Source organism: Corapipo altera, unplaced genomic scaffold (assembly GCF_003945725.1).
Source record: "Corapipo altera isolate COAL_440 unplaced genomic scaffold, ASM394572v1 78, whole genome shotgun sequence".
Lineage (NCBI taxonomy): Eukaryota > Metazoa > Chordata > Aves > Passeriformes > Pipridae > Corapipo > Corapipo altera.
The window spans coordinates 3,001,439-3,028,777 of NW_020884904.1; the positions used below are offsets into that span (position 1 = coordinate 3,001,439).

At 35.2% G+C, this 27,339-nt stretch overlaps 1 protein-coding gene across 5 annotated transcripts in view; it reads left to right on the forward strand.

The window, feature by feature from the left end:
• Positions 1–27,339, forward strand: part of SBF2 (SET binding factor 2) — a 258,173-nt gene that overhangs the window by 217,936 nt on the left and 12,898 nt on the right. For 2 of the 5 annotated variants that reach the window (XM_027651189.1, XM_027651190.1), the window contains exons 28-36: positions 2,962–3,099; positions 4,245–4,340; positions 7,835–7,906; positions 10,536–10,720; positions 13,950–14,126; positions 17,046–17,147; positions 18,282–18,467; positions 24,839–24,965; positions 26,019–26,146. In XM_027651189.1, the coding sequence (XP_027506990.1) occupies positions 2,962–3,099; positions 4,245–4,340; positions 7,835–7,906; positions 10,536–10,720; positions 13,950–14,126; positions 17,046–17,147; positions 18,282–18,467; positions 24,839–24,965; positions 26,019–26,146 (1,211 nt within the window). The remainder of the gene's footprint in view (positions 1–2,961; positions 3,100–4,244; positions 4,341–7,834; positions 7,907–10,535; positions 10,721–13,949; positions 14,127–17,045; positions 17,148–18,281; positions 18,468–24,838; positions 24,966–26,018; positions 26,147–27,339) is intronic. The other 3 variants (XM_027651191.1, XM_027651192.1, XM_027651193.1) reach the window with 2 other exon arrangements.

A 27,339-nucleotide genomic window follows, 5' to 3' on the forward strand; every position in this document is an offset into this window, starting at 1 on the left:
AGTAGGAATTATGCACAATGAAGGAAAGTTAATATTGAAAAATGCATTATGATGCAAGCTAAGAGGGCAATGATAATCTGAAGTTAAATTCAAGCTGACAGATTCATACCTTCCTAAGCAGAGATTTCATAGGAGTAGATTTTTATTAGGATGGATTTTATTAGGATGGATTGATACACGGAAACAAAGAGGACCTGCTGGAATTCAATGAACATTTTTGTGATCTCCTGTTACGTGCTGTGTTAAGCTTAAGTTTTCAAAGCATGGTTGGAGATCCATATGTTATATAAGAAGCACAGAACATATTTTTTAGAGAAATTACGCACAGCACTGAATTTCTGTCTGGAACTAAACTACGTGTGCAACAGAATTGTATTTGAAAGGATTATTAACAGATGTTTGAATATGGAATGGAGAGTATACAGGTCTTTGAAAAGTTCCTTTGATACATGAAAGTTGAGTTCTGAAATACACTTTGACCTTTCTGGGAATTTCGTTGCAGAGCATTGTAGTTCTAAATTTCTGATGTTGTTCTAAACATTCTACACCTGAATTACAATGTCTTGGTCAGCTGCCCTGTAGGAAAACCATTTCTGTTTCTTGTATGTAGTACATTATCCAAGAGAAGAGTTATCTTGATGCAGGCTGGATTATGGACTGTATTAGGAGCAACATGCAACCAGGCATAATAGAGCACATGTTAGCAGAGAGGCAGTCTTATTGCATTGCTAAGCAATGCATTTCTTTCCTGGAAAATGGAAAATGCTTAAATCCATTTTGCTGTAATGACCTTCGTGATACAACACTTAAAAGATTAGTCATTTTATAGAAAACCCAGTTCACCTGTGCAGTAGGGGTTTCATGCTTTGGAGTCACCTGTAGTCTTTCACCTCTTTATACTGCTGTTAAGCCCTGTGTGATGGGATGACTGGTGGTAAGGATGAAAGGCAAATTTTCCATCTCTAATCTTTCACAAGGACATTTTTACTCTCAGTCTTTAATTTTGATATCTGCTAGTTCAATGACAGACTTTCATATAAGTCAAACTGTTTGTCTTCTGAATCTTTTTCCTAAAACACATGCAACACTCTTCAGAAAAGAAAACTTTGTAAGTGCAAGTGGTATGGACATCATCCTTTCATTTAGAGATTTCATTTCCTTTCGTTTAACTAAATTGTTTAGACCTAAATTGACTTTCTGTGGCATTGTTTCAAGGACTAGGAGACCCAGAGATCATTCCAGACTTAGGAGTTGAAGAGAAAATAATGTTCCTCTTCAGGCTGTTTCCACTTGGTCAGGCAGAAACAGCATGTACATTATCTAATCACTTCCTAATTGTACTTTCAATTCAGACAGTAATTTTAACAGGGCTATCATGAAATTTCCTTTGCCACCTCCAGCTAATTAGGTTACTGTCTTATTAGTCTCCAGCATAGAGTATGATTGGATCATCATAGGAGAACACGATTTACAAGTTGCCGTGTTTGTTTGTCAAAATGTGTTCAGTCAAATTCTTTGACTCTATCTCTTATTCTAAATCTTGGCTCTTGTGGTCAAGCTACTAAATTCTGTTTAAACAGCTATGAAATTTTTGTCCTTTAGTAGGTCCAGAGCTGGCTGCAATAAACAAGAATTCTAAAAATTTTGTTAGTCATTTGAAAAAAACCCTGACTTACTGATACTGGATACTTTTTTTGTCATTGTAGTATGGCACAAGACTTGATCTTCATCTCCTCTCCTTCCTTAAAGTCCTTGCATCTGGGCATAATGGGTGTAGTTTTTTTATTTTTCTTATTTTCAAGGGTTTTTTTCCTTCGTTCTGTGTTTTTGTAGTGGTTTCTTAAGTTTTAAGATGGTCTTAAGTGAACTGTCTGCTTAACTTCAGCACTTTCTCAAGGCATCGTACCTTCTTATCTTGCTTTTTGTTTCTCTGCCCTCTGTTCTTAAACTCTCTTTTTCCTTTCTGGCTTTGCTTTCATCCAGTCTTTTGGAACCACTCTCTTTCTCTGAAGTGGTCCTTTTCCATGTCTCCAGCAAATTAAGGAACACTGGTAACAGTTGGAGAATGATTCTGTTTTTGAGATCTATGGTCATGTGAAACAACATTCTTGTAAAGGGTTGTTCAGGGGTTTTCAGAGAAGGGATTGTGGTTCTCTCAACAGTGCATCCCCCCCTCCTACAAGTTACCCAAACATGTGGGAAGACACTTCCTGAAGTTACCTGCTGGTGAGCTGGGGGACTGTCACTGGGGAACGGGAGTGTTACTTTTCCTCATTGGAGATCCCTTAAGGTGTATAATCCAGGTGTGCATGCCCTGTCCATCCTCTTTCCTCTCTTCTGTAATCCATTGAAATAATCAGATTCTGGGCATAGGGTACCTGAAGGACATGTGGATTGTGTCCATTGATGTCTCTAAATTCAGCAGAGTGTATGAACACCAGTGTCTGGTACACATGAACTTCAGTGAATGGGCACTGTATCTCAAGGAACCTCCAGGTACAGATAACTAACCTTCCTTTTCCGGAATGAGGAAGAGCTTCTTGAGTCTGGTTTCAACTTACTTTTGTCAAACAAACAGTTCTGTCTGTTGTTGTCTGCACATTGTTTTCAAAGGCTGAAATTTGCTAACAAGTAGTACAAACTTAGAAATGTTATTTTTCCTTTGGGGAGTGAAAGGAGTGCTACATTATTTTCACTGTTTGTTTTCATCACTGGCTAATGGTGGATTTTAAGTATTGACCATGAGGTTTCAGAAGTTCAGCTCTGTGTGGAAGAGAACATTGCTAAGTCCAGCTCTGCAGCCAGGTGATGAACAGCTGAAGGCTTTTTGAACCTTTGAGAGACAAACTATGACATTTTCAATGCTCTGCTTTACAGAAGGAGCCTTTTATTTTGCTATTCTGTGTATTTCTAAATTGTCTTTTTGTATTTTAATGTATTCCATTCTTCTTGTGCCTCTAGCTCCTGCTTCTTTAGAATCTTCAAGCAGTATAGAACAGGAAAAATACCTACAAGCCTTTCTGAATGTGATATCCGTCCACTGCAAAATGAATGGCAGTAATACTCTCACTGTTAGCCCAGCAATTGCTCTGTCTCCAGGTAAAATTGGTTTGTATAGTGCTTTTCTGTGATTAAGTTGAAGAATGAGTTTTCTCTGATAGGATGTTATTTTAATGTCCCATATGAATTCTGTTGTTTCTTTGTTGTTAGACTTACCAGATAGCTTGTTCAGTCTTAGCCTCAGTGAATGTGTTTTCTGTATGTAAAGGATGTTTATAATCCTTCCCAAAATATTTTTGGTATTAGTCTGACAGTAAACAATCATCCACCTGTGTGTCATAGTTTTTGGTGGAATTCACTTGAGTATGATGGTCAGTCTTGAGGCATTAGTCATTTATTACAATTCTGGAACAAATAAAATAAAGTTCTCCAGAATGTCAAGATGCCAAAACTTTCCAGTTAGTTTTTTTGTTTGTTTTTTATGATACAATAATTACATGATATGAAGGAGCAAAACTAAAAAGTAAAGTCCTTTACAGCAAATTAAGCGCATTGTAAACTGCATATTGAATAAGAGACTGCCAGATTGAAAAGAGCACAAAATACTGCTCTATTTCATATAATGAAGCAGTAATGTGATTGCAAGCTCAGATTTTATATGAACAGATAGACTATTTAGCTGCAGCAGCAATGGAAGGCATGTAGGCATTTTTATGTGTTGCATACTCATAGTGGGTTTCTAATGTAATTTCCCAATAGAGCTTTTCTCGCAGTGAAAACTCTTTCAAAATATGTAATTTGAGTTATGCCTAGGTGAAACCACCAAGAAATTAATCCATGTTTTATTTCAGTTATTTTGTGATGAAACCTGATAAGGTTTATGTGAAGGTAAACCCAAGGTGTCAGAAAGGACTGTGTAGCTTGAAATTGTGTCTGTCTTGTCTTACTTGGTTGTAATTGGCCTAATACTGCCAAACAGTGGCTTTTCATGTAAAGTAACACCATTCCCAAAGTGTGCATGCTTTGCTTCGTTTATTATAAAATATGTTGATTGCTTAGCTGTATCTAACACCTCCATACTGCTGCCAATGTACACATTTGTCTTAAAAAATAAATCTCAAGTACAAAATTGGCAAGAATTAGCTCTATTGTGTGAAAAAGGGCATTTTATCAGTTATGATAAGTGTTAGTCTGGTTAACGCTGTAGTTTTTTAATCTTCTATTCTTTTTTTGGCTGACTTTAGGCACTGAAACGAGGGCTTCAAGAATGTCTACTGTGTTTAAGCAGGTAGTGCCAGGACATTTGGATGTAAATGTATCCAATAGCTTTTCTCGAGGAGGTTAGTAAGACTAGCTCAAAGTCTATTATTTGAAGTATTAAATGATAAAAAAAATGTTAATGAAATAGAAATAATTATACTTCTTACTGATTCATTGCTCTGTGAAACAACAAAATAGAAATTACAAATTAGCCTCAGTTCACAACATTATCTAAGTGTGAAATTTCTGTTCAAAACCTTTACAATTGAAATAAAGTTTGTTTCATGTTCGAATTAGTGAAAAATAAGGCATTCGATGAGGAATTATGTTTCTAAATACTTTAGGATTCATCTATGTTTTTAATTTGTCTAAAATGTGTTGCCTGAAAATGCATCTTTTATCATTTAATACACTTTAGAGTCTCCAATTGCAGATCATTCCAGTATGCTGGCTGAAGCTTAGCTGATGCTTCATAAAGTTGCAAATAATCCATCTGAATAGTTTTACTCTAGGTAGCAGTTAATTATGTGACCAGGCATAATAAGTAGGGAGATACAGTGCATTCTTTGGAAATAATTATTCTCAGGTACAGGGGCTCATCAGTGTCATTTCTACAAGAAACCTTTCATTCTGTTAAGTGGATTCCAAATACTTTTACACTACTTTTACACTTCTAGTCTGATGAAATTGTTATGATTTTTCTATCTGCAATATATGCCTAAATTAGTGCTCCAAATTCCTTAAATACATGTTTGTTAATATAGGGATTCATCTATTTCCTAAAAGGGAACATTTTATATTTGATTTATTACCTTTTGGCCGTGAAAACTCCTCTTAAAATTATTTCTAAGCATCTAACAGTTGTTTTTCTTCCTTTTTGATACCTCATCTAAGAGGTATACCTAGGACTAGACTTTTGATACCTTACTTAGACCTACGTTGACCTGCTGAGGTCTATTCCTACTTAAATCTTACTGTGTTGTACAAAACAGGTAGCTTCATAGGGGGAAGGATAAAACAATTCTATAGAGAAAAACCTCCAAAAGAGATGGATGGGATTAAGGAAATGAAAGGAGGAAAAATGTAAGAGGGAGGGGAAATGGAAAAAGAAAGGAAAATGCTTAGAGCTGTATAGAGAAGTGATGTGAGAATTGTAGCAGAAGGGAAGAGAGGAAGGGAAGGAGAAGAAATGGTGATCACCAAAAACCAGAAAATTCTGTGCATCTTCATTAATCATAGTATATACATATTTCATATATAAAAGTGTTGTGTATGTTCCCTGCTCGCTGTCTTGTTACTGTGTTGTATTGTAGTTGGAGATGAAAAAACAAAGTGATTTTAGCTGGCTAGGTAAAATGATTAGGGACCAAAGAGAGCAGGGGAGAAAGTGCCTGCAGTTGTTAAGATAAAGTGATGGCTGTGCCCAACCTTAGCACTGAAATAGTGAAAATGCTGGGTAGCTGACAGCAGATGTTTGGTTGGATTCCATCCCCTTGTGCTGGGACAAAAGTGCCAACAGTGAAGTGGTGCTGAGGGGCAGAGGAGGTGCTCCAGATAAGTAAAGGAAAGCTTGCTGGTTGACTGCATGGAAGTTGTCCTTTGAAGATAAAAGGATTACTGAAATAACTATTGCTGGTTTCTAGGATTAGAGTTTGTGCTAAGTGTGATAGGATGAGTTTGTTGCTACTCAGCAAAGAAAAAAGGAGCCTCAAGGCAGTATTAGGTCACAGGCGTGTTGTTTTGCTGGACTTTTAAAGTCTCTTGGCTAAATTTGAGCAGTAATCAGGAAGAGGGCAGAGAAGTTATCTTGTGTCTTGCTGGATTGATGCCACACCTGCTCTCTATATCTGAAAGGTGTCTATTCACAGTTCAGCAGGATACGTGAGGACTTTGCTGAAACACAGGAATGTTTGACAAGTATAGTGGGAGCCCTAGTGAAGGTGAGAAGCTGACAGGGTAAGAGGGAACAAAGAGAGGGAGTATCTCCCTGCAGAGAAGTAAACACTAGGTTTTTTAGATTAGTTGACACAATTCTTTTAAAAGAAATTACAAAATACACAAAGTGTATGAAATCTTTAAAATTGTTCTCAAATTCATTATTGCAAAGTTTCTTACTACTTTTTCATGGCTGGTTATATTTCATATGTGAAGTAGCAAGCAGCCATGGATTATGTATTACACTGTACAAAATACAATAGCAGTATTTTTGTGGTTTGGATTCTGGATCACTCTTTCTTTCCTTGTTTAAATTATCACACATACCAGGTCTCAAAAGCCAGGTTCAGCTATGATACACCAGCTGAAAATTACATTTTCTGGTTTTTGTGCTATAGACAGTGTATTTTTAATACACATTATTTTAAAATTTAAGTTAAAAGATACATTCCAGTGCTTGAGCAGTATTTCACATTTTTTGAAATCATCATTGTTCTGAATACTCATCAATTGTTCTGAATATTTGTGTCTGTGTCAATGTGGTTTTTTACTTTATCTGGAACATTGTAACAAAGTATCTGCCCAAAGCCCAGTCAGGTTGGTTTTGATCTGAAATATTTGTTCAAATACTTATATTTCATAATATTATATTTCATTTTATTTCATTCTTGGACCTTTCTTTTGGCAATACCTTGGGTGATATCTTTCATAAAAATTGCAAGTTCACTCAAAATTCATAGTTTTTCTTCTTATATTACTTCATAAATATAGTGTGGCTCTACAGAGCATCACTTCTTACCTGGCATCGTTGTGTAATTTAGTAGAATAAAAAGTTTTCTGAGTATGATTTGCTGTTATTGAAAAAATACTAGGATATTTATAATTAATAAATACAGACACATCTCAGAGAATTAATAGCAAGTGACATTAACATTTTCAGTATGTTTCAACAGAATATTTGATTTAAAAGAACTTGGTTGTGTTGATGTGATTTTTGAGACAAAGATATATGCACTGATAAACATATAAGGCTCCCGCAGAAAATGAAAATTTTTGCAAGGGGACAGGAAATCTCTTTGTGTGATAGATATTATGTGTTTTCTAAATTATGTACTTGTACACAGTCCTTTAAAAATGTTTGTAGGTGCACAGAACAAATGTCTTTCACTCTGCTTTGATTTTGAGGTCCAACAAATCGTGCACTTAATGCACCTAGATTAAAACAGTTTTTTTATAAAAGGCATTAAGTTTGGGATTTTTAATTAAGCTGACTTTCAGCTGGGTAGAAGCTTTCAATAAGAATTATTTAATTGCTGCATTTCCTTTGGTATTGTAATTATGGAAAAGCATATGATGGCTGTGCTACATGTTTGAAGCTATTGCAATGAGAATGAAAATTATTCCTTTTTGATAAATGAATGCTTCCTTCCCATTTTATATTGATTTTGTGGCTTGATTAATGTTTTGTCTTGTGATGACTAAGATTTGTGCTGTCTGATAAATCATGTACTTTAAAGAAATACAATATATACTAGACCTTTGGAAATTAATAAGTAACCCTTTTCTTTTCTCCTGCAATGTGTTTCGCTGCAATGTGCATTCCATTCCTCCTCCTTCTGTCTTAACTATTATCTGCCAGTGCTTGGGTACAGAGATAAATGTTTCACTCATTCAAATTCCAAATCAGCAACTAAGGAAAGAGTCCATCAAGGTACTGTATTCTGTGTCCTAAAAGCACATTCTTTTCTACCATCTTCATAGCTGCTACAATATCCTAATACATTCTAAAGTGATACTGACAGACAACTTTGATTCTGCATTAACAACATTTTTAATTTTTTAGTTCAGTGTTGTGATTTTGTTTTGTTTGGGAATTTTTTGGCCATTGAATGTATGATGCAGTGACACTGATCTAACACAGAGTGATACATAGAAAATTTTCAGTGTGAAAATTTTAAACAGCAAAAAATTAATTCTGGAAAAGAGTATTTAGTATTCCTACTGCTTTAATAAAATAGCTAAGAAATACTGTTACCTAGTCAATTAGTTTCTTTCCATAATTATTGTCAAGGTTAGTGAACAGGGAAAAATTGATTTCTGTCACATCGGAAAGTCATAATAATGTAGTATATGCTAAATAATGAATGCTAGATACTGCTAACAAAAAATAAGCTACTACGCAAAATTAGGATAGAAACATAATTTTTCCTTTTAATCCATGCTGTCCATCACTGGTAAACATGTTCATCTGCATGTATTTGTAACCAGTTTTGTTGCTTTTGGTGTGCTACAGGTGCTAATGATGGCTGCTTTTGTGAAATGCTCCCAAATGTCACTGTGTATTTCTGTGTATGTCATCTCTGGGGACAGCAGTCTGTGTTGGAGCTAGCATTTTTCGTACCAAATGAATGAGAAGTTACTTCTCTTATTAAATGTTTGCTGTGAATTCTGCTTGCTAAAGTCTTTATTATTTCATCTGCAGTAGTTGAGACATGGAATAAAAGTTTATACTAAACACACTACTTTACTGGGTGAGGTGTTTACAAAACTGGCTGGCTGTGAAGTGGGAGCTGTTTAGAGCTGTTACTGATTCATGAGCTCCTGCCAGCCATTCCCAGTTACTCCAATTCCTTTACTCACCTCTCAGGCTAACAGCCAGACAAGCAGACAAGCTAAACTCTACAGACAAGTCCCTGTTGAGGATTACTGTACAAAATTATTTTTTCAATAGAAATGTGATCCTGCTTCTAAAAAATAGAATAAAATTATTTTACTAGTTGAACTATCTCAGTGGAATTTACTGTTATCTGCAGCTTTTTCTTCTATGCAAGAAATGCTAACTATGCATATTATTAGATTTTCCTGAAGAGTGTGGGGTGTTGGTCCTATAGTATCTAAATTTCTACTACTATCAGATATTTCTGGTGCCTCTTTTCGATATCTTTCTTTGCAGATTTATGGACAAGAGTCTCTTCTGATAATCTGATTAGTGCATATCGGGTTAAAGAATTTCACACTGCCATTTCAACGCCAAATTTAGTATACTTTAAGGAATTTGATTTTTCAAGTAGTGCTGTTTATATTCTGAAAACCCAGTACCTTTCAGCTACCTCACAGTGGAAACACAAAGACAATGTCACAAAATCATGGTTATTAACTTAGGCACAAGAAACAGAAAAATATTTGCTACTTGTCTTTTCTTCTGCTACTGCTAAACAGGGCTTGGCAATCTGATTTATTACTGCTTTATCATGATAAAATCACAAAACTTACTTAAGCATGATCAGATCAGAGCATGTCTGTGTGCTGTAGAAATTTCCTCCTCTGGAAGTGACAGTACAGCTGCAGCAGCAAGGCACAATATGCAAACTAAAAGTGCTGCTGAGAGGTTGATGTGAAGCCATTCAGATATTGCTGTGCTGCTTTCAGATGCAAGTCCGTGGTTCCACATTTCCACATCACACTGCACTATTTCAAGCTCATGTTGTTGCTGGTTTTGGGATTTCTGTACCATGCCCTGCTTCCAGAGCAGTGATTTGAACTGTAGGGCTGTGATCTTCTAGGCATCCTTCTCTCTGCTTACACAGCTGTACCACTGTCCCATCTGCTACAATGTGATTAAAAGAACTTTCTTACATTCATTTTGATTTCGAACTATCCATTAGAAAGGACAGTTAAAAACTAAAATTTATGGCATTCTGCATTTTAGTCATGGCATTTCAAGAGTCAATATGAAATACTTTATCCTGAAATGTAACATTTGAACTGATCATCCTCACATACATTTTCATTAGAGTTTGATATGGTTGATACTATTACATTGTGTAGGGTCAAAAGAACATAAGAATTCTAGGTAATAGGGAATTTTAAGTGATATTATTTCCATTTTTGAGGAAAGCAATTATATAACATTCTTAATAGTTAGACTTCCAAAATAATATACCTGACAAGGAAATACTTCAAACTTTTGTCCCACTTTCTGAAGAAAACAACACTAGCAATTTCATTTCTGTACACAAATAGATGTTATTTGCAAAGTCTGATTCATTTTATCATTGTATTACTGATATCATAGCAGCTATTTTCTCTACAATAGAAAGTGCTGGTCCAGAGCATGATTAGTGTTTTAGGTCACATGATAATGCAGTAGGATGGTTTCGACAAGTTTTGTTACGAAAATATTTCTTTCCAGTATGTGCTGTTAATTATGTCCTGTGAGGGGTGCACACAACATGTTTAAGCACTCTACTTTCCAAATTATGTTAAGCATATGCCTTAATAACTATGGTCTCCAGTGCCTCACACAACAAGGTTTTTAAATATTTCTCATCCTTATGAAGGTGTATGGGCGAGTCTTCGTTCAAGCAACCGATTTATCAACACTCAGACTCCATTCATTGATGTTGGTGCAAGACTTGCAGGGAAAGATAACACTCCTTCCTACAGTAGCAGCAGTTTTCTGCAAAGTCAGCTTTTGAGAAGACAAGCAGCCCTCTATATATTTGGAGAAAAATCTCAGTTACGGGTAACGGCAATTTTTTTTTTTAATTTTATGTTGACATACTTTTTACTTGGCTTGAGTTTAATAACTCTAATGTTACAAAACAGTAAATAATACTCTAGATAAGGCAGATGGATAACTCTCCTAAAGATGTGAAGTCTTATGAGAAGTATTTCTATATGCAGAATAGCAATTAATGCTGTATAACTTAGTGGGGGCTAGGATGGTGAAAATCAAGCTCTGTGGTCATGTAATACAACAAAGTTAACATAAAATATAATAAATTATCTTGAAGAGCAGTTAAAGATCAGGCTCAAACCCACAAAAGTTCTGTGCATAGTGCTCTATTTGTTGCTTTTGGTCAAATATTAATATATAGTTGAACTAAGAGATGCAGAGATGGGCAACAGATGACTGGAGAGGAATGGACTAGCTTTTGTACAAGGTAAGAGCATTCAAACTGGGAAAAGCATGGCTAGGAAAGAAATGCCTTGCTGTGCAACAGAGCATCCAGAAAAGCCTTCATATTCAGAAGTCACTGTGTCTTCACTCTCAACTGCTGTCCTGCCTTGGCTTTGCAGAGAGCAAGGGCAGCACAGTTGGGCTCTGCTCTGTCACTGCTGGGATAAAGCTGAACAATGGGACTGTGGGCAGATGGAGTGGGGCTGGTGCAGTGGCAGTGGAGCTTGCTGCCCCTTCCAGATACAATTCATATTCCAAGGGAAGTGCTGGAGCTCCACATTTACAAGTTCTTTCTTTCAGAGCCGGCCTTAATCACACCTAAATACATACTACTGTACTCTGAATCTGCTGACTGCTTGTCTGTTGTTCAGCTGAGTCATCATCTCAGTGATTGCTATTTGGGGAAATAGGAAAACAGGCTTATTTGGTAATTTAAAGTGCAGTTTTATTTTTCCTGATGTGTTGAAATATGCTATGAAGGAAATGTAATGTTGTAAATCAGGAAAGCGATTACCAGAGAAGGAAACCTTCATTACTGTGGGCAACACTTAAACTCACATTAAGCCAAATTGAGAGGAATAGAACTCTGAGCATCCTGATTTGATTACATGAAGAGGACTATGATGTCTGCAGTTTCATACACCTTTTTGGATAGATTTTAATATTTTATATGCGCTTGTTTAAGAAACAAGTATCCTCTACGTGAATTTTTGGTAGTTTTACTTGTTTTCCGAAAATGATTGCAGATTATTTTTTTTTAAGCCTCTGCATTCAAAGACTGAAAAATCAGTTGTTTTCTACTTTCTCAATCGAAATGTGAACATACATAAAATAATACGTATTTTTTGAAATACATAACCTTCAAAAACAGTTACTGGTAGTAGGAAAATGCATCAGTATTCAATTCTTTCTGAAATTATGTTCTTTTGGGAGGTGGAGGAATCATGCTGTGCCAGAATAATACATCAATTACACAGAATTGAATTGCCATAATCCAATAATAACAACTATTCACATTTCTATTTATTTGATTTCTTAATGAATGATTGATGAAGAGTTCAGTCATGAATCTAAAGTTGTACTTCAGTCTGCTGCTTTGACGTGACCCTTTAGGCCACTTGTGCAAGCAATGGAAGCTGGTTAATGTGTCAGCAGTCACAAACAGTTGAGGATAATATGTTTATGCTTGGTATAGATTAAAACATTTTTAATCTATTACCATACTGGTGTGTATTATTATGCAAAATATTAAAAGAGCTGACTGTTGGATGTACAAGCAACAAGCATTGGGCAAAATCAGCATGAATTATTCTGAAGTACAGTAGGATGTATATAATTTGGAAACGTCAAGGATCATTATATTATGCTGAATTATTTCCTTGCTGGTTTAGAGCTCATGGGGTTTTCACTTTTTGTTAGTTTGTTTTGTTTAATAACAGAGTTTTGCAGAAGATTAGTCACATTTGGGCATTTCTAAAGAAGAGTGTATTGTGTTAGCAAATGTAAGAATAAAATTACATAGTGATTAAGTGTTTTAAACCTTCTATTAATGATTTGTATCTATTCTATAAATTCATTCAAGTTTTGTTTTAGAATAAAGAAATCCTGTTGATTTTTGATTGTGAAGTACTTTCCTAGTTTTTGCTAGTATCCTGCTAATTTGGAAATTTTTAGCTTTGTAAAACTTACTGATGTAGACTCCTATAAAAACCTGCTTTATTCTGCTAAATATCATGTCACATAAACTGATGATCCAAACAGAAGTGTACAACATATTAAGGAAATGGTGCTGCTTTTCTCATTGCTTTTGTCATACACTATTACAACTTACATTCTGAGAAAGCAAGTTTGCTAGGTGAGTTATTAAATTTGGATTTGAACCATAACAAAACACAAACAGAATTAAACCTGGGCTTTCACTTTACCACATTTTCACTTGGCATCCTATGAGGGAGCTTAATGAAAATTATTTGCAGGCCAAACTGAATTCAATGAAAGAGCAATTTCTGAAGAAAACTCAAAAAGTTTGGTATTAACATCTTCAGTGGTGCTTCATACATGAGAATTGTTTTTCCTATTAATGTTCTCCATATTATCCTTTTCATCATAGTCCATTGTTTTGGATTTTTTTTTTTCAGTTAACTAAATTGTTTTCTTAATTTAGTCCTTCTCTATTATTACTGGTTCTCTAAATGTAGTAAATTAAATAAAACAAGAGGAATTCTGCTAGGAAAACCGCTGGTATTCTCTGCCTGCTATTCTGTGCTGAACTAGGTACTTCAGACAAACAACTGTCTCAGTGTACAGTGACTGCTTAGATGAGTCAGCTAGTTTGCAGTTGTGGTGGTTCTTTTTGGGTTTGAGAGGTTTTCTGCTTTATTGAACTCCCAGAATCTGTCCTGCACTGTTGGTATGTCATCCATAGTTATTTTAATTTTTATTTATTTATTGCTAATTTGCTTTAAAAATGCTAAAGGAAGCACATTATGTTGTGTATAAAGAACTCAACAGATTTGTCACTCAACTCTAGTTTTTCACTAGTATTACTACTAAATTTATTATTAAAAATATGACTGCTGTGCAGTTCATTCTGCTGTTATGAGTAGTAGAAGAGTACTTTGTTATGGTACATTTTCCAAGTGGTGTAAGGATTTTTTTTTATCCTGCACAGATGAATTGGGAATTAAATTATTTAGCAATAAAGCAGACAACACTTTGGGATTTAAGGAGTCTGTCAGTGAAAAATATGTTTCCCTTTTAAATTACATCTGCTGTTGTCCTTTTCATGCAGGGGTTCAAACTTGATTTTGCTTTGAATTGTGAATTTGTTCCTGTTGAATTCAGTGACATCCGACAGACAAAGGCAAGCTTTAAAAAGCTGATGAGAGCTTGTGTTCCCAGCACAATTCCTACTGATTCTGAGGCAACATTCCTTAAAGCACTTGGGGAGTCAGAGTGGTTCCCACAGGTAATTTATATGACAGATACTTCTGATAATCTATATGCAGTACTGCTCACACAAAATAAATTTCAGGCTCTTCTGACAGAGAACTATTGTGTTCTAACCAGCTGTTCTTCTTTGCTCATTTCAATTACTTCACATACTATCAATTCTGTCATTACCTAAGCATTATTATTTTAATACAATCATAACATTTACTAATCTGGGAGGCATTTTTTATAGCATAATTTATGTTTTGTAGCATGGAACACATACACAAGAAGAGATCAGTGGTTTTTCTGTCTATATAAATTTATGGTCTTGGTTTTAACTGTTTTTTCTTATTTTATGTATTTTAAAAATCAGGAAAAAATGTAGAACAATAAATAAGCTTTTTTATTTTAAAACCAATATTCTACTCTTCATATGTGTTCCCACCCTGAATTTTGATATGCACAAGTTAACAAATAAAGCAAACATCTGTTGCCTGTTGTGGGATATGGGGAAGTGCTTGTTGAGAAGAGAGGATTTGTACGTGTGTTAATCTGATCTTTTTGAATCTGTATCTTTATTTCCCTATCCCATATTCCCTTACATAAATATTAACCAAACAAAGGCAAGACTGGAACACACTTTGCAAGATTCAAATGAAGAAGGATGTGGGAAAGCCAGCTCTTTGTAAATCTAAAACCATTTTAATTACAGTGAATATTTTTTAACAGTTTAATGTTTGGAATCTGCTGCTGTATATATTCTTCTCAAATGCAATTAATCATACAAAACAGAATTTTTTATGCTGATTTCCCAGAGAGGAAATACATGTGAGTAACACAGTCATTTCAGTAATTCCACATTTGAAAATGCACTCCTGGTTGAAGTGTGCTGTAGTGCAACGAGTGGCTTAACTTCTTCCCTGAGGTGTGGCCACTCCACAGAGAGCAAGGAGCTGGTCATGGCTGTGCCTGGCCAACATGTTTTTCAGAAAGGGGAAAATTGGGAAGAGCATGAGGACGTGACTCCCTCAATGTGTGAATATTTTCAGGTGCAGTGGAGTTGAGCGAGTTGATAAGTGCAGATAAACAAGTTGAATGTCACTTTGTGGAAATAAACATGTCCCTATAGCAGCACAGAGACTGAGGGGTGATAACACTGGAGTTACTCCCTTTTGGCATGTTTCAGAGGATCACTCTTTGCATTGAATGTGTCACTCTTTGCTCAGGACTGGATCATAATGTCACACACTAGCTGTGTGACATTTAAACCACATCTCCGTGCTTTAAATCATGGCATATGTGACTTATGTGATAAAGTTAATTTATGATCTGGCACATTTTCTACTATTCCCGTGAAAGAACACAGATCTGTCATTTAGGAAATGTGTTTTTATTGTATTATGCTTTCCTGTTCTGGGCAATAGAAGTTTAATGTTATTGATTTTAACACTGTAAGGACTAACTATCTGTTTATAAGAATGTGAATACATAAGAAGAAATTTGAAGTGCTGCCCTATATTCTGAATGCAAATTATAAAAATGTGTGGTTTGCATTTTTAAGACTGAATCTGTATAACCAGATTGCATATAAGTTTCTTCATTAAGAATGGGAAAAAAACCAGCCTTTCTGCTATTCTACTGCCTGAGAAAGTATAGAACAATAAACTAGCTGCTTGTGGTTGTAAAAGTGGTGCTTTTTTCAATGATTTTCTATAACAAATTGAAGGAAACTTTGTTTAGGTTTTTTTTTTCCTAATTAATGGCTGTTTGAACGCTCAGAGGAGTCAAGGTTTTTCCATCACAATTTCCATGGTAATATTCATCAGACTGCCCGAAACAATGATGAATTTTCTAGTGTTTAGCTATTTGTTTGGTTGATCATTTTTCCTCTTATTTTCTTCAGTTTAATTTTCTTCTCACTCTCCTGTGCCTTCTGTCCTTTCTGAACTTACTTTTTTCCTTGCATAAATGGTCTTAGATGTTTCTTGCCATCTTTTATTTGTCTTCCTATACTGTCTTCTTCCTCCTTTCTGGCTTTCATCTTTCCTACTGCTTCTATTGGTTGGTTATATTCAGTGCTCCACAAAGAGCAATACTATAAAAAGCTGAATTGCTTATGTGTTATATTGTCTCATTGTTTGCCAAGAGTGCTGTCATAATGCGACAAAAACAGTGGAAACATCATATAGTTTTTCCTTTTAGTACAACGTGAAGTCTCACTGTAAGATAAAGTTGATCAGATTCACATGAATTTTTTTAACTTGCTTATACCTATCACATTTGAAATGGCATCATTCAAGTCAATACCTCTTCCAGAGAAATTAACTAACTCACCTGCTCAAGGAATTTTATTATCACTGCATAATGAGTATCAAGTTCAAATAATTAATGTGTCCTCTTTCCATATGTTTTAGCCTGTCTGCCCAACCATCTGAACTGTTTCTGGGTCTATTTTTGCATTTGTGGTTTGATTATAAGTAGTTATTATTCTTCAATTCATTAATTTCCAACTTCCATGAGAACTAAGCATTAAAAATATTATCTTGTAAATATCTTACATAGGTTCTCCATCAAAATACTTAGTGACTTTAGGGAACCTTAACATTTCACAGGAAATTATTTTAGTGTTAAGCCCAGGATGGAATTTCTCTACAGTAAATCTGTCAGCCATTCTCCTTTTTATGACAACTATTTTATTACACTATTCATTGACTTTAATAGTTTAAGTTCCTATCTTCAAAAATTTCCCTAGTTTTATTGTAGTTCAGATGGAAATTCTTAGATGGCTACATTTTATTGTTGTCTAATCGGTTGTATCAATGTGTTTCTCTGTGCTATATGTTAATCTCAGAACACCTTTTTAAATATTAAGTGCTAAAATATTCTAGTTATTGATATTACCTAGAAATTTATCTTATGCTTGAGTACATTACTCATTCATAATGCTTTATAGCTTCACAGGATAATGCAACTGGGTGTGATCATCTCTGAACTCCTGGAAAATGGTTCTTCTGTTATGGTTTGTTTGGAAGATGGCTGGGACATAACTGCGCAAGTAAGATGCTATTAAAACCTTGAAATAGCTAAATATTAAGAAAAAACACCAGGCATTACTGTTTTACACAAGTGACAGATAATTTGCCATAACATTGATGAATTTGTGTTGTGGCACCATGAAATAGTTCCTTAAAATGAATTTGTTCCAAAGGTCATGATGTACTTAACAATTCTAAGGCTTAGATACAAAATCAGCATTCCTCAACCTGACCATATGTAAGAATGAAAGCTAAAAGTTGCCACAACTGTTCTTTTTAAACATACTACACTCTAAACACAGAAGAAATTAATTCTTTTCCATTCACTCCATAAATGGAGTTAGGAGACCACACACAGGGAGAAAACTAAATTTGTGCCAAAGTGAATGTAGCACCTGCTGCAAGGACAGATCACCACAAACTATAAATTAAGTGAATGAAGACCCGGTGCCTTATTTTATAAAGGCATTGTGTCCATGCAGTTGTTTCATAACTCAGAAGATAAACACAGATATCAATAAGACTGTAAATAAAAACTTCATGTGCAACCAGCATCCTAATACCAGGTAAACAAACCCACAAAACAATGTTAAACGTAATTATTGGAATCACTGTCAAACAGTGAAGAGTAGAGAACAGGACATGCATAGCTGAAAGTGGAAGCAGTCTGTGCTGTATTTTCAAGTCTCCTGAGATGCTGCTTGTAAAGGCAGACTGAAGTGGGCTGGTGATCACCATAGCATGGCAATGCTGCAGGAAATCTAAAGTCAAGCTGAGGACCAATTCTTTAATGCTTTCTTTGCTGAGGTAGCAGATTCTGCCTTAAAACTGTTTATGATAAAAGTGGTTTTATTTCAAATGTCATTAAATGTAGTAATCATTGTGATGACTTCCCCAGTCTGTAGTTGCTTAGGTTTTACTTTTACTGATACCGTAAAGCCTCAGTTTAATTGAAGCTTTTTCTTGTGAGATATTATTTGACTTGTTTTATAAAAATACTTAATCTATGTAATAAAATAATTACCATTGAGTTTAAATGAAAGCTTTTGTTTTCTTGAACGATAAACAGATTATTGAATGTTTATATTCATTTACTAAAGGGTTCTCCTAACTTCTGCCACTCTTAACACAGTATATCCTGTCTTGTGATCCAGGTGGTATCTCTGGTGCAGTTACTCAGTGATCCCTTCTATAGGACACTTGAAGGCTTCCGAATGCTGGTGGAAAAAGAATGGCTCTCTTTTGGTCATAAATTCAGTCAACGTAGTAATCTGACTCTCAATTGTCAGGGTAGTGGATTTGCTCCTGTTTTCTTACAGTTCTTAGACTGTGTGCATCAGGTAAGTCAACCTCTATCTATCTAACTTTATTTACAAGAAGGATTCATAAAGAAATGTGTATATGCCAATATTATAGATGTTGTGGATAAGGGTTTGAGAAGGCTAGTAATGTCCTTCTCTAGGTTTTATTAAAGTGAATGGATTTCACCTCAAGAAGAGGGGTTGTCTAGAGGAGACTGACCCATCCACACAAAGCAGACTAAGAAGGATGATTGGCAGTATGGATCTATTAAGGTCATTTATGTGGAGACTTCATATAGAAGTTTTTTAAGCTAAGACTGGCTTTTGGCAGTCTTAGCTTAAAAACATCTTTATTCAGAAGAAGGAATTGACTGATTTTTACAGTGACATTTTTTAATGCCTTGTGCTGATGTTGAGCCTTGAAGAGGCCTTGTACTTCATTAATTCTGGAAACAATGATAGCCATAAACCAGGGGTCCTGAGATATTCTGATTTTTTTATGTAGTACATGTTCAGAAGAAGAGGGACACCAACAATTGTGTTGTGTAGAAAGAGGTTAGGTTAAGAATATTTTACTCATTTCAAGTTGATTCTTAAGTCTATCCCTTTCTTGATTTAAAACCAGTCACCGAGTTTCTGTGTATGCAAACACAGGATAGGCGCTTGCACAGTTCCTTTGTACATGTGTCCTTCTTGTCCCACTTCTCTCATTTTTCTCGCTGGAAAAGCTGAAAGTCTCCTTGACATTATTAACCTGTATTAAAATTTATGGATGACTGTGTCTCACGGAAGATAACTGTTGAAGCACCAGCCTTCTTACTGGGAAGACACGTTCATAGTGAATATTTGCATGAAGTAGGCCCTGAAAGAGAAGTCAGTAAGTAGACTTACTCTGCTACCTGAAGCAAACTCCACAGATTAAATAACTTGCTAAACCAATGAAAACCAATCTTCAGATACGTGTCAGATTGAAAATGAATGAGCTTATAAGAAGATAAGTAAAGACTTACAGAAGAACATGTTACTGAAAAGAAAAACTTTATTTGCATCCCAGTGTTAAACACCAACAGTCATCATTATTGCTGTCTTGGAAGTTAATGAATCATATCCTTAGAATTTGGATTTATTCCTACAGTATTCCCCTTAGGGAAACCTTAGAAGTGTTTGTCATGTCTCCTGTTCCATCATTCTCTTTCCCAATGGTTGTGGTCCTCAGGTTTGTTTTATTTGAAATAGGGAGATTTCTCTAAAAAGAATCAATACTGCATCTTTCAATCTTAATCCACCCAGTTGTCACACTAACTATTTCTTAAAATAGGCTTAGGGTTGTTGCTCCTTTTCTGAAGTAGAAAAAAATATATTCTTGGTTGCAGTGGCAATTCGATACTGAAACCCATCTTCAATACTGAAACCCAACTGCCTGGTGGTTTGCTCAATTCTGCGTGTAAATCATGCATTTTGGTCATGGTACTGTATTCTCTCTGCTGTCAGGAGTCTTCTCTAAGCTTAAATTAGCTGATTGGATAGCTCTGTCTTTTAGTAGAATGGAGTGAACCTACATTTGATTTTAAGCAATGGTATAATTTCGAAGTGAATCACTCCAGCATCTCTCCATCAACTATTTGTTGATGCCTACATCCTCTTTCTGACCCTGGAAACACTTTGCTCCAGTTCTACTGTAATAAATCTTAGAAAGTTGGCATAAAGAAAAGCAAGGAAATTATCCACGCATACCTCTATGGTGTTTTTTTCTTGAGTCCAGAGATCACACAAACTTTGAAACAAATGGGTTATCCAGAACAAAGTTAAAATTTAAATTCAACTATTTTGGTTTATTGTCATGAAATAGAGTTTACCATGTTTTCTTCATGGTAGAACTCTTGGGGTTTCTTTTAAGTTATGTTTAATGCAGTCTGCAGCTCTAGGATCATGTAATACTGAGTTATAATCATCCCACTTTTAAAAGTTAGGATGAAATGTAAAGTGGGATAAATCCCTGATGTTAACAACTGTCAGGTATGATTTTGCCTCAGGCTGCAAGGTTCCTAAAATACTGCTGCTTGAAACGTGAATGTGTCAGGGAAACGGAAGAGCATTACCTTTGTAGTTCATCTCAGACAGCGGCTTTGATGCGCATCACGGATATCTGACTCTTCTCTATCCTTCCGAGGCATTATAAAGGGTACAGGTTATTCACAGACAGATTTTACAGAAAGGTCTGTATTTTCTGGTCTGTGAGTTTGGGCTGTGTCCACGTGCCCTAGCTGCAGCAGTGTCAGCAGGAGGATTACCTCCTGCAGGCCATCTGGAGCTGTCCATTACTGCTGCTCCGGTGGAGTCAGCACCCTTCCAGTCTGTTAGCTGAGGGCTTCACGTGACCCTGCCTGCCTTTTCCAGCCAAAATGATAGAAAAGATTTGGTAGAAAAGACCATTAGAAGCAGTTCAGCAGCTCAATCTGAAGGAGGCAGTAACTTTGTGTGAGGAAAGGTCGGGCTGTGTAGGGGTTATAATCTTTTTACCCAGTGTTGTCTTTATCCAAGACATGGCATGGGAATACAGCTTTATTGCATAGTCAGTGTAATATAGATAATTTAGACTAGTTTGCTATTAGAAAAAAATCTGTAAGATAAATGACTTAGAATCCCATTGAGAATGCAATTCTGAGTAAGTTTTCTAGAACCAAATTTATGAAGATTAGTCTTCTAACTCATGATGGCATACTATTGACATACCAAATTGTAACAGTATGGTTGTAAATTCTAGGGAAATTATTTTGGAGTCAAATTAATGGAAATTTCCTAGGAATTTACTGTAAAAAATAAATTTACTAAACATTTGTACTTGAAAATTTTTGTTAAGTTTCATTGGTTTCTATGCAACTTGTTAGACAACTACAGAATCCAGCTAGATTGCAACTTGACCCTGAAGTGTAGTATATTATGGTCAGGTTTTTAAAATTGCCTATTAACTGGAAATAGATGTTTGGTCCTTTCAAAATATTTTTAACCATTAGTGTCCATATAGGAGGTACAGTCAGAAAGTTACCACAGAGCCATTACATGCATTAAATGTCATGGGTTAAACTAAAGATACAGAGAAAACAACTGAAGCAGTGATTTCTAAATTAGAACTGCATCATCTTATAAAAAGTCATTGTTTATGCCAATATCTCCAGGTGTCAGCTGAATTATTAATGCAAAATCAGTCTTTCACAATAGCAGCATCTGGCACATACTTTCTCTGCTTCTAAGGAGACTTAGTTTATGCAAGTGATGTCAGTGAGGAAGCTTTTCTTATTTTTCTTCTGTGTCTATTTGGTTATTTATTAAATATAATTAAAACAGGATGATTTTCTAGAGCTGACTTCTTTTAAGTTCAATAAGGAGCTCTGTTACAGCACCCTGTGTAAGAGGAGGTGAGTGTGCTACTCCCATGGTAGATATATTCAGATATTCCAGTGTTTGCAGGAGTAGCCTAGTAGTGATTACTAGCACAGGATGTTTGGAGTACTATATTTCTCATTTGTACTAAGTAAATATTGATATATAATGGAATTTAGAAAAAACAGAATATTTTAGAAAACTAAGGCTGATAGAAGTATTGGAAAACTAAAGAAGGCTGATAAATGTGCAAGATTATTAAATACAATTGGAAAATATTTCTGTGGGAACAGTGATTTTGAAAGGAATTCTAAAATATTGAGTTTCTTTAATCATAATATTAGAAACACCTGTAGGTCTAATCAGGTTTTAAATGTTCATATATTATGGAGATTAAGCATTTTAAAAAATAATGCAGTTACCTTGTCCCTGTAGACTTATCTTTCTAGGTGGTAATTGTTGAAATTATAAAATATAAAACATTGCTTGTCATTTACATTTAAAATTTGAGCATATCCCATGAAATCAACGAATTAACTGAAATGCCACCAAAGGATTATCAGAGAAAAATCAGCTATATTTAACCTCAACCTAAGCAGCTGTTTTGCCTACAAGTAATAAAAGTATCTCTGTTGTAGTTATTTTTAATTGCTTAAATTAACACAATTATTTTCTCCTATGTTAAATTTCTAATTTATCATTTCTGATGCTGGAGCTTTATTTTATCAACAGCTTTTATCCCTAATAGCTTAGTTTAACTGCACTGCAGCTAAACAAATCAGCAGTAACAGTATTCACTTCACCTAACTGTGGAATCTTTCCCAATCTCCAAGTGTTCTGAAATCAGCCACAAACATTAAAACACAGACAACATCAATGACTATGTTATTAATCTTTATCAAAGAAATGTCATATAGTTGTTTTCTCTTAAAAAGTAAATTGTATTATAGTAACTTCTAATTGCTTTTAGTTCCAGAAATCTCATAAATGGGATCACCCACAACACTTAGATCCATGACAGGATTTTACAAGCAGCTTGTTCTTGTAATTCCTGTATGTATTAAAATAATGATTGGACCATAAGTAGAAATTAAGAAAGTAGAAATTAGACTCGGTATAAATCATGTAAACTAGCAGAATATCACCTTTCCTTCTTACAGTATATTAAAGAAAACTTCCCCTAACACAAGGAGAAAATGTGTACTGAAGTACTTGTATGTGTGTGTCCAGATGCACACACATGCAGAGCTTTTTTGGATTTCTGCCCAATAGTAATTTTTGAACAGAATTAGTGTACTTGAATTATATTTTAATTTATTTTGTGGCAGAAAAAATTGGGGTTTTTTTATAAAGAGAACTGCAGTGTTGCTTAGTCTATGAAGTTGGAGCCTTGAATTTATTATAAAAAAAATTCTGCTTAACTTTGTTCTTACAAATCAGTGCAGGAATGTAGTCATTCGTATGAGGAGAGAAGTGGGGATAAAATCAGTGTAGTTATATTGAACTGAGACATCTTAAAGTATTTTAGCATTTTAAACGCCTAGCCTCAAGCTAATAGTGAGATATGAGAGCAACAAATTCTCTGACTGAAATACTGTGGATGTGTTTTTAGGTCCTTTCAAGAGATTTTTCTGTCAGTGTTTGGTACACAACCTTTCCTTGCTAAACATTTTTTTTGCCTTTATTTAGCTGGTTGGGGTTTTTTCAGTTGGTATATGACAAAATCTAAACATAAGGAGCTTCAAGTAGTCTAGTACAAGTCCCATAATACTGAAAAAAGCCCCATTTCTCCATTGAGTAACTGACAAGTAGAGACTAGATAGAAAACATGGATTGGGAAAATGAGTGTTGAAAATGAAATAGATAAGGCAGGGTAAGATTGCAGAACTAAAGGTATTTTACAGGTTTGATGTGAAGCTAAATAAAGCACAGTGGGACATGTTTGAACTGTGAAATTCAAGCAGCAATTTCTTTTTCAATTGCAAGTTGTACATATTTCCACTGTACTTAGGAATTTTCAGTTAATTACCATGTTTAATTCTGAAAATAATGATCATGAGTCATAAATTTATTTGAACAATAATTTTTCAATTTTAAATTAACATGGAATTTCTCTGAGCAATATCTCATCAATATTTTAGAATTGTTCATTGTATGTGGATATCAAGTGTGAATATCAATAACTAGTGCTAAAAACTTTTGCGATGAATATTAAACTTCATGTGTAAAATCTTACACCAGGGTCTTTAGGATAATGGTAAAGAGGAGGCAATTGTGAAGAATCAGCTATCCCACAGTGCTGTACTGTGATTATCTTGTATAGTTTTCTTAAGTATTTGCTCCTGACTCCTGTTGGAGACATTCACTGAATTAGACAGATACCCAGCCTAATAAGGAAAACCATTTAAGGTGTTACATACATTTCACTGTTTTAAAAGAATAATGGCAAGGCACCTGCTCAGTGTGAGAGGTTTTTCATATTGTAATATTTTGGGTCAAATTTTGAAAAGGAAGAATTATGTGTAGACTAGAAAGTACTTGAGAAATTAGCTGTTTCAGGAGCGGTAGATGGAATATCGTTTGCAGCATTGTCTCTGTACATGTCTGCTGTGTGGGGTTGTGAGCAGTAGCAAGAAATCCACTGCAAAACCTTCCAATTAAAGCTTCATTTCCAGCCACATCCAAGAAGTAGCATCTTTGCCTGTGAAGTTACATGGTGTCTCAAGAGTCATCACAGAAGATTTATATCCAGTTTGATTCCTTTGAAGAATCCTGGGGTTTGTACAGAGTATAATACTGCTTATTATATACAGTACACTCTGTTCTGAAATGTTTCTGCAGCACAGACAATACATGAATTTTTTTAGCTTTAAAATATTTTTAGACAAAATGCTTATGGATCCATTCTTTTTCAGCATTCACAGTGGAATTATTTTGCTGTCATTTCACTTTATTATTTCTTACATATCTATTTGTATTATACCTCAATATACATTTTTTCCTTTTTTTTCTTTTTTTAATTTTTTTAGATTCATAACCAATACCCGACAGAGTTTGAGTTCAATCAATATTATCTGAAGTTTCTGGCTTTTCATCACATATCAAATCGATTTAAAACATTTCTTCTGGATTCAGACTATGAAAGACTAGAACATGGTATGTGTGATGTTTGTTTCTTGCGTATTGCTTTTGTAGTTTTTGTTATTTTTCTACTCCGTTTGGTTTACAAAAGTTTGCCTGGTTTAAGGTGGTCCAGTAGTTTCATGGTGATGATGTAATGAATTGCATTTCAGGTATAAAAAGCAAAATGGAGGTGAAGAACATGTAGAATTTTCAGCATCAGTGATTCCTGAGCCGTACCATTGATGGGACTAAGAGAAAGTGAAAGAAATTAGTGCCTTGCCTGAGTGGTTTTTAGCAATTTATCCACATAGTTCTGTTTCCCCTACTAAATACCTTCTTTTAACAGAAGCAGAGTCCTTGGGAATCCTTCAGAGTGTGCATGAAGTTTCAAGAAAGAAAAGCCTTTCCATCTATTATCTCTTGCTTCTTTCTCTTGCATTCTCTTCAGTGTTTCTCTTTTTGTATTTTCTTTTTTACTCCATCTGTCATGTGCAACCTTACTGGTTCCAAGGCCTTACCTACCATCGTAATAAGCCTACACAACCACAGTCGAGGCTGTTCTTGGAACTTGTTCGCTGAACACCTGCTCTGAATTCCTTTGCTTTGTGGGCTGGTTCTCGTGGTCAGCTGGTCAATTGTGAGGCTTTTCTTAGAACCTGTTGTACCTGGGAACAGACTAGATTTGAGCAACCATTTTATTTCAACAAAAAGGTTAATTTCTATTATTTACCTTCATTTTAACAAAAGCAAGGAGTTGGAGTCAATGACCTCCTATGGTTCCTTCCATATATGGATTGTGGAGTTGGTGCTCTGCTGAGTCAGCAGAGCTGCAGGCAGAGAGAGTCACTCAGAAACACACTTAAGTATCTCAGTAAATTTTGTAACAGGCTTATAGATATAACTATACTGAATAGTTGCAGTTGCAAATCACAGCAGTTGTTTCATCAAATACGATTTCTTGTTGCATGGCCTTTAATAGTAGATTTGACTGTACCTTTACTCTCTGAAATTCCTTTAGGCTGTGCTTTAGCATTTGTTATATGGTATCCTAAAGATATCTTTTTTTGCTCCTCTTATTTTCCCTAGGGACACTGTTTGAAGATAAAGGCGATAAACATGCCAAAAAAGGAATTTGTATTTGGGAATGTATAGAAAAGATGCACAAAAGGAGCCCTATTTTCTTCAATTACCTCTATGCCCCTGCTGAGATGGAGGTATGATTTTTTTCAAATACAGGTGTTTTATTATCCTGAGTGATTCCTTGAGTATGTTTTGATACCTTAATTGTTCTGATCTGAATTAAGCATTTGGTGGATAAAACTGACCCTACTTGACCGACTCAGCAATGTCTCATAGGCTGATAATCTCAGTCATCTTAATCATGGAAATATCATTTAAAGGGCCAAATTCTGGAATGTGCATTTATGCATCCTGGTGATCTAAATAAGGATCATTGTTTGATTTCATTAATTATATGAATTATTTTAAAATTGTCTTAAAGTTTACACATATTGTTAAAAAAAAAAATTTGCATAGTCCAAACCACAGTTAAGGGGAACTGAGCTTAGAGTCATAATGGGACACTTTTCATAACAATCTGATTGAATCACATTATCTGTATTGCTGTCTCATGTGATAATGTATGCCCACTAGATTGGACTCTGTCTTGAGTAATTACATAAAATTCATAGTACACTCACCATTGTAGAATTCTGCAGTAGCCAGGTAAGAAGTCAAGATACCTCAAGAGCTGCGAGAAAAAGGTGCTGTTCTTAATGTAGTTCTGGAGACAAGGCTGATTTAAGGTGCCCCTACCACCCACTGTCCCACAGATATTCATTCCTGTGCCACTCTCTCCTGCTTTGGCAGTGAGATTCACCCTAATAAATCATTTGTCTGTGTGTCTGTCCACCAGAAAACATAATGACAGGACATCTCCACTGCCTCTGAGGCCATGGCACCACTGATGTTTTTGTTGGTGTTCATTGGTTTTCCTTTTTCCTCCAGTTGTTCACCACATTTTATCTTAACATACTTTGCATTCAAATCTGCTATATAGACCAAACTTATTTAAAAAGAAGAAAAAATAAGATTATTTTCCTTAAGATGTCTGGAATCTGCATCAGATCATTATTGCAGTCAACAGTGCAGCCGCTTTCAGCCCACACACAACATTTATACTCACCTAATAACGTGGTGGTGCAAGAGGAAACAGGGAGAAAACAGGAGGATGTCAATCAGTAGATAGAAAGTGGATAGAAAGTGCTTCAGTTCTCTTTGATTTAGAGAAACATCAATTTTCTCTGTAGGACCATCACTGATGAGTTTGAAGCTTGCTGGGTGCTTGTTCACTGTGTGCTCTATCCACTTTGCTGTAAGCAGTCAGGAGTAGCTTTCAATACTTTAA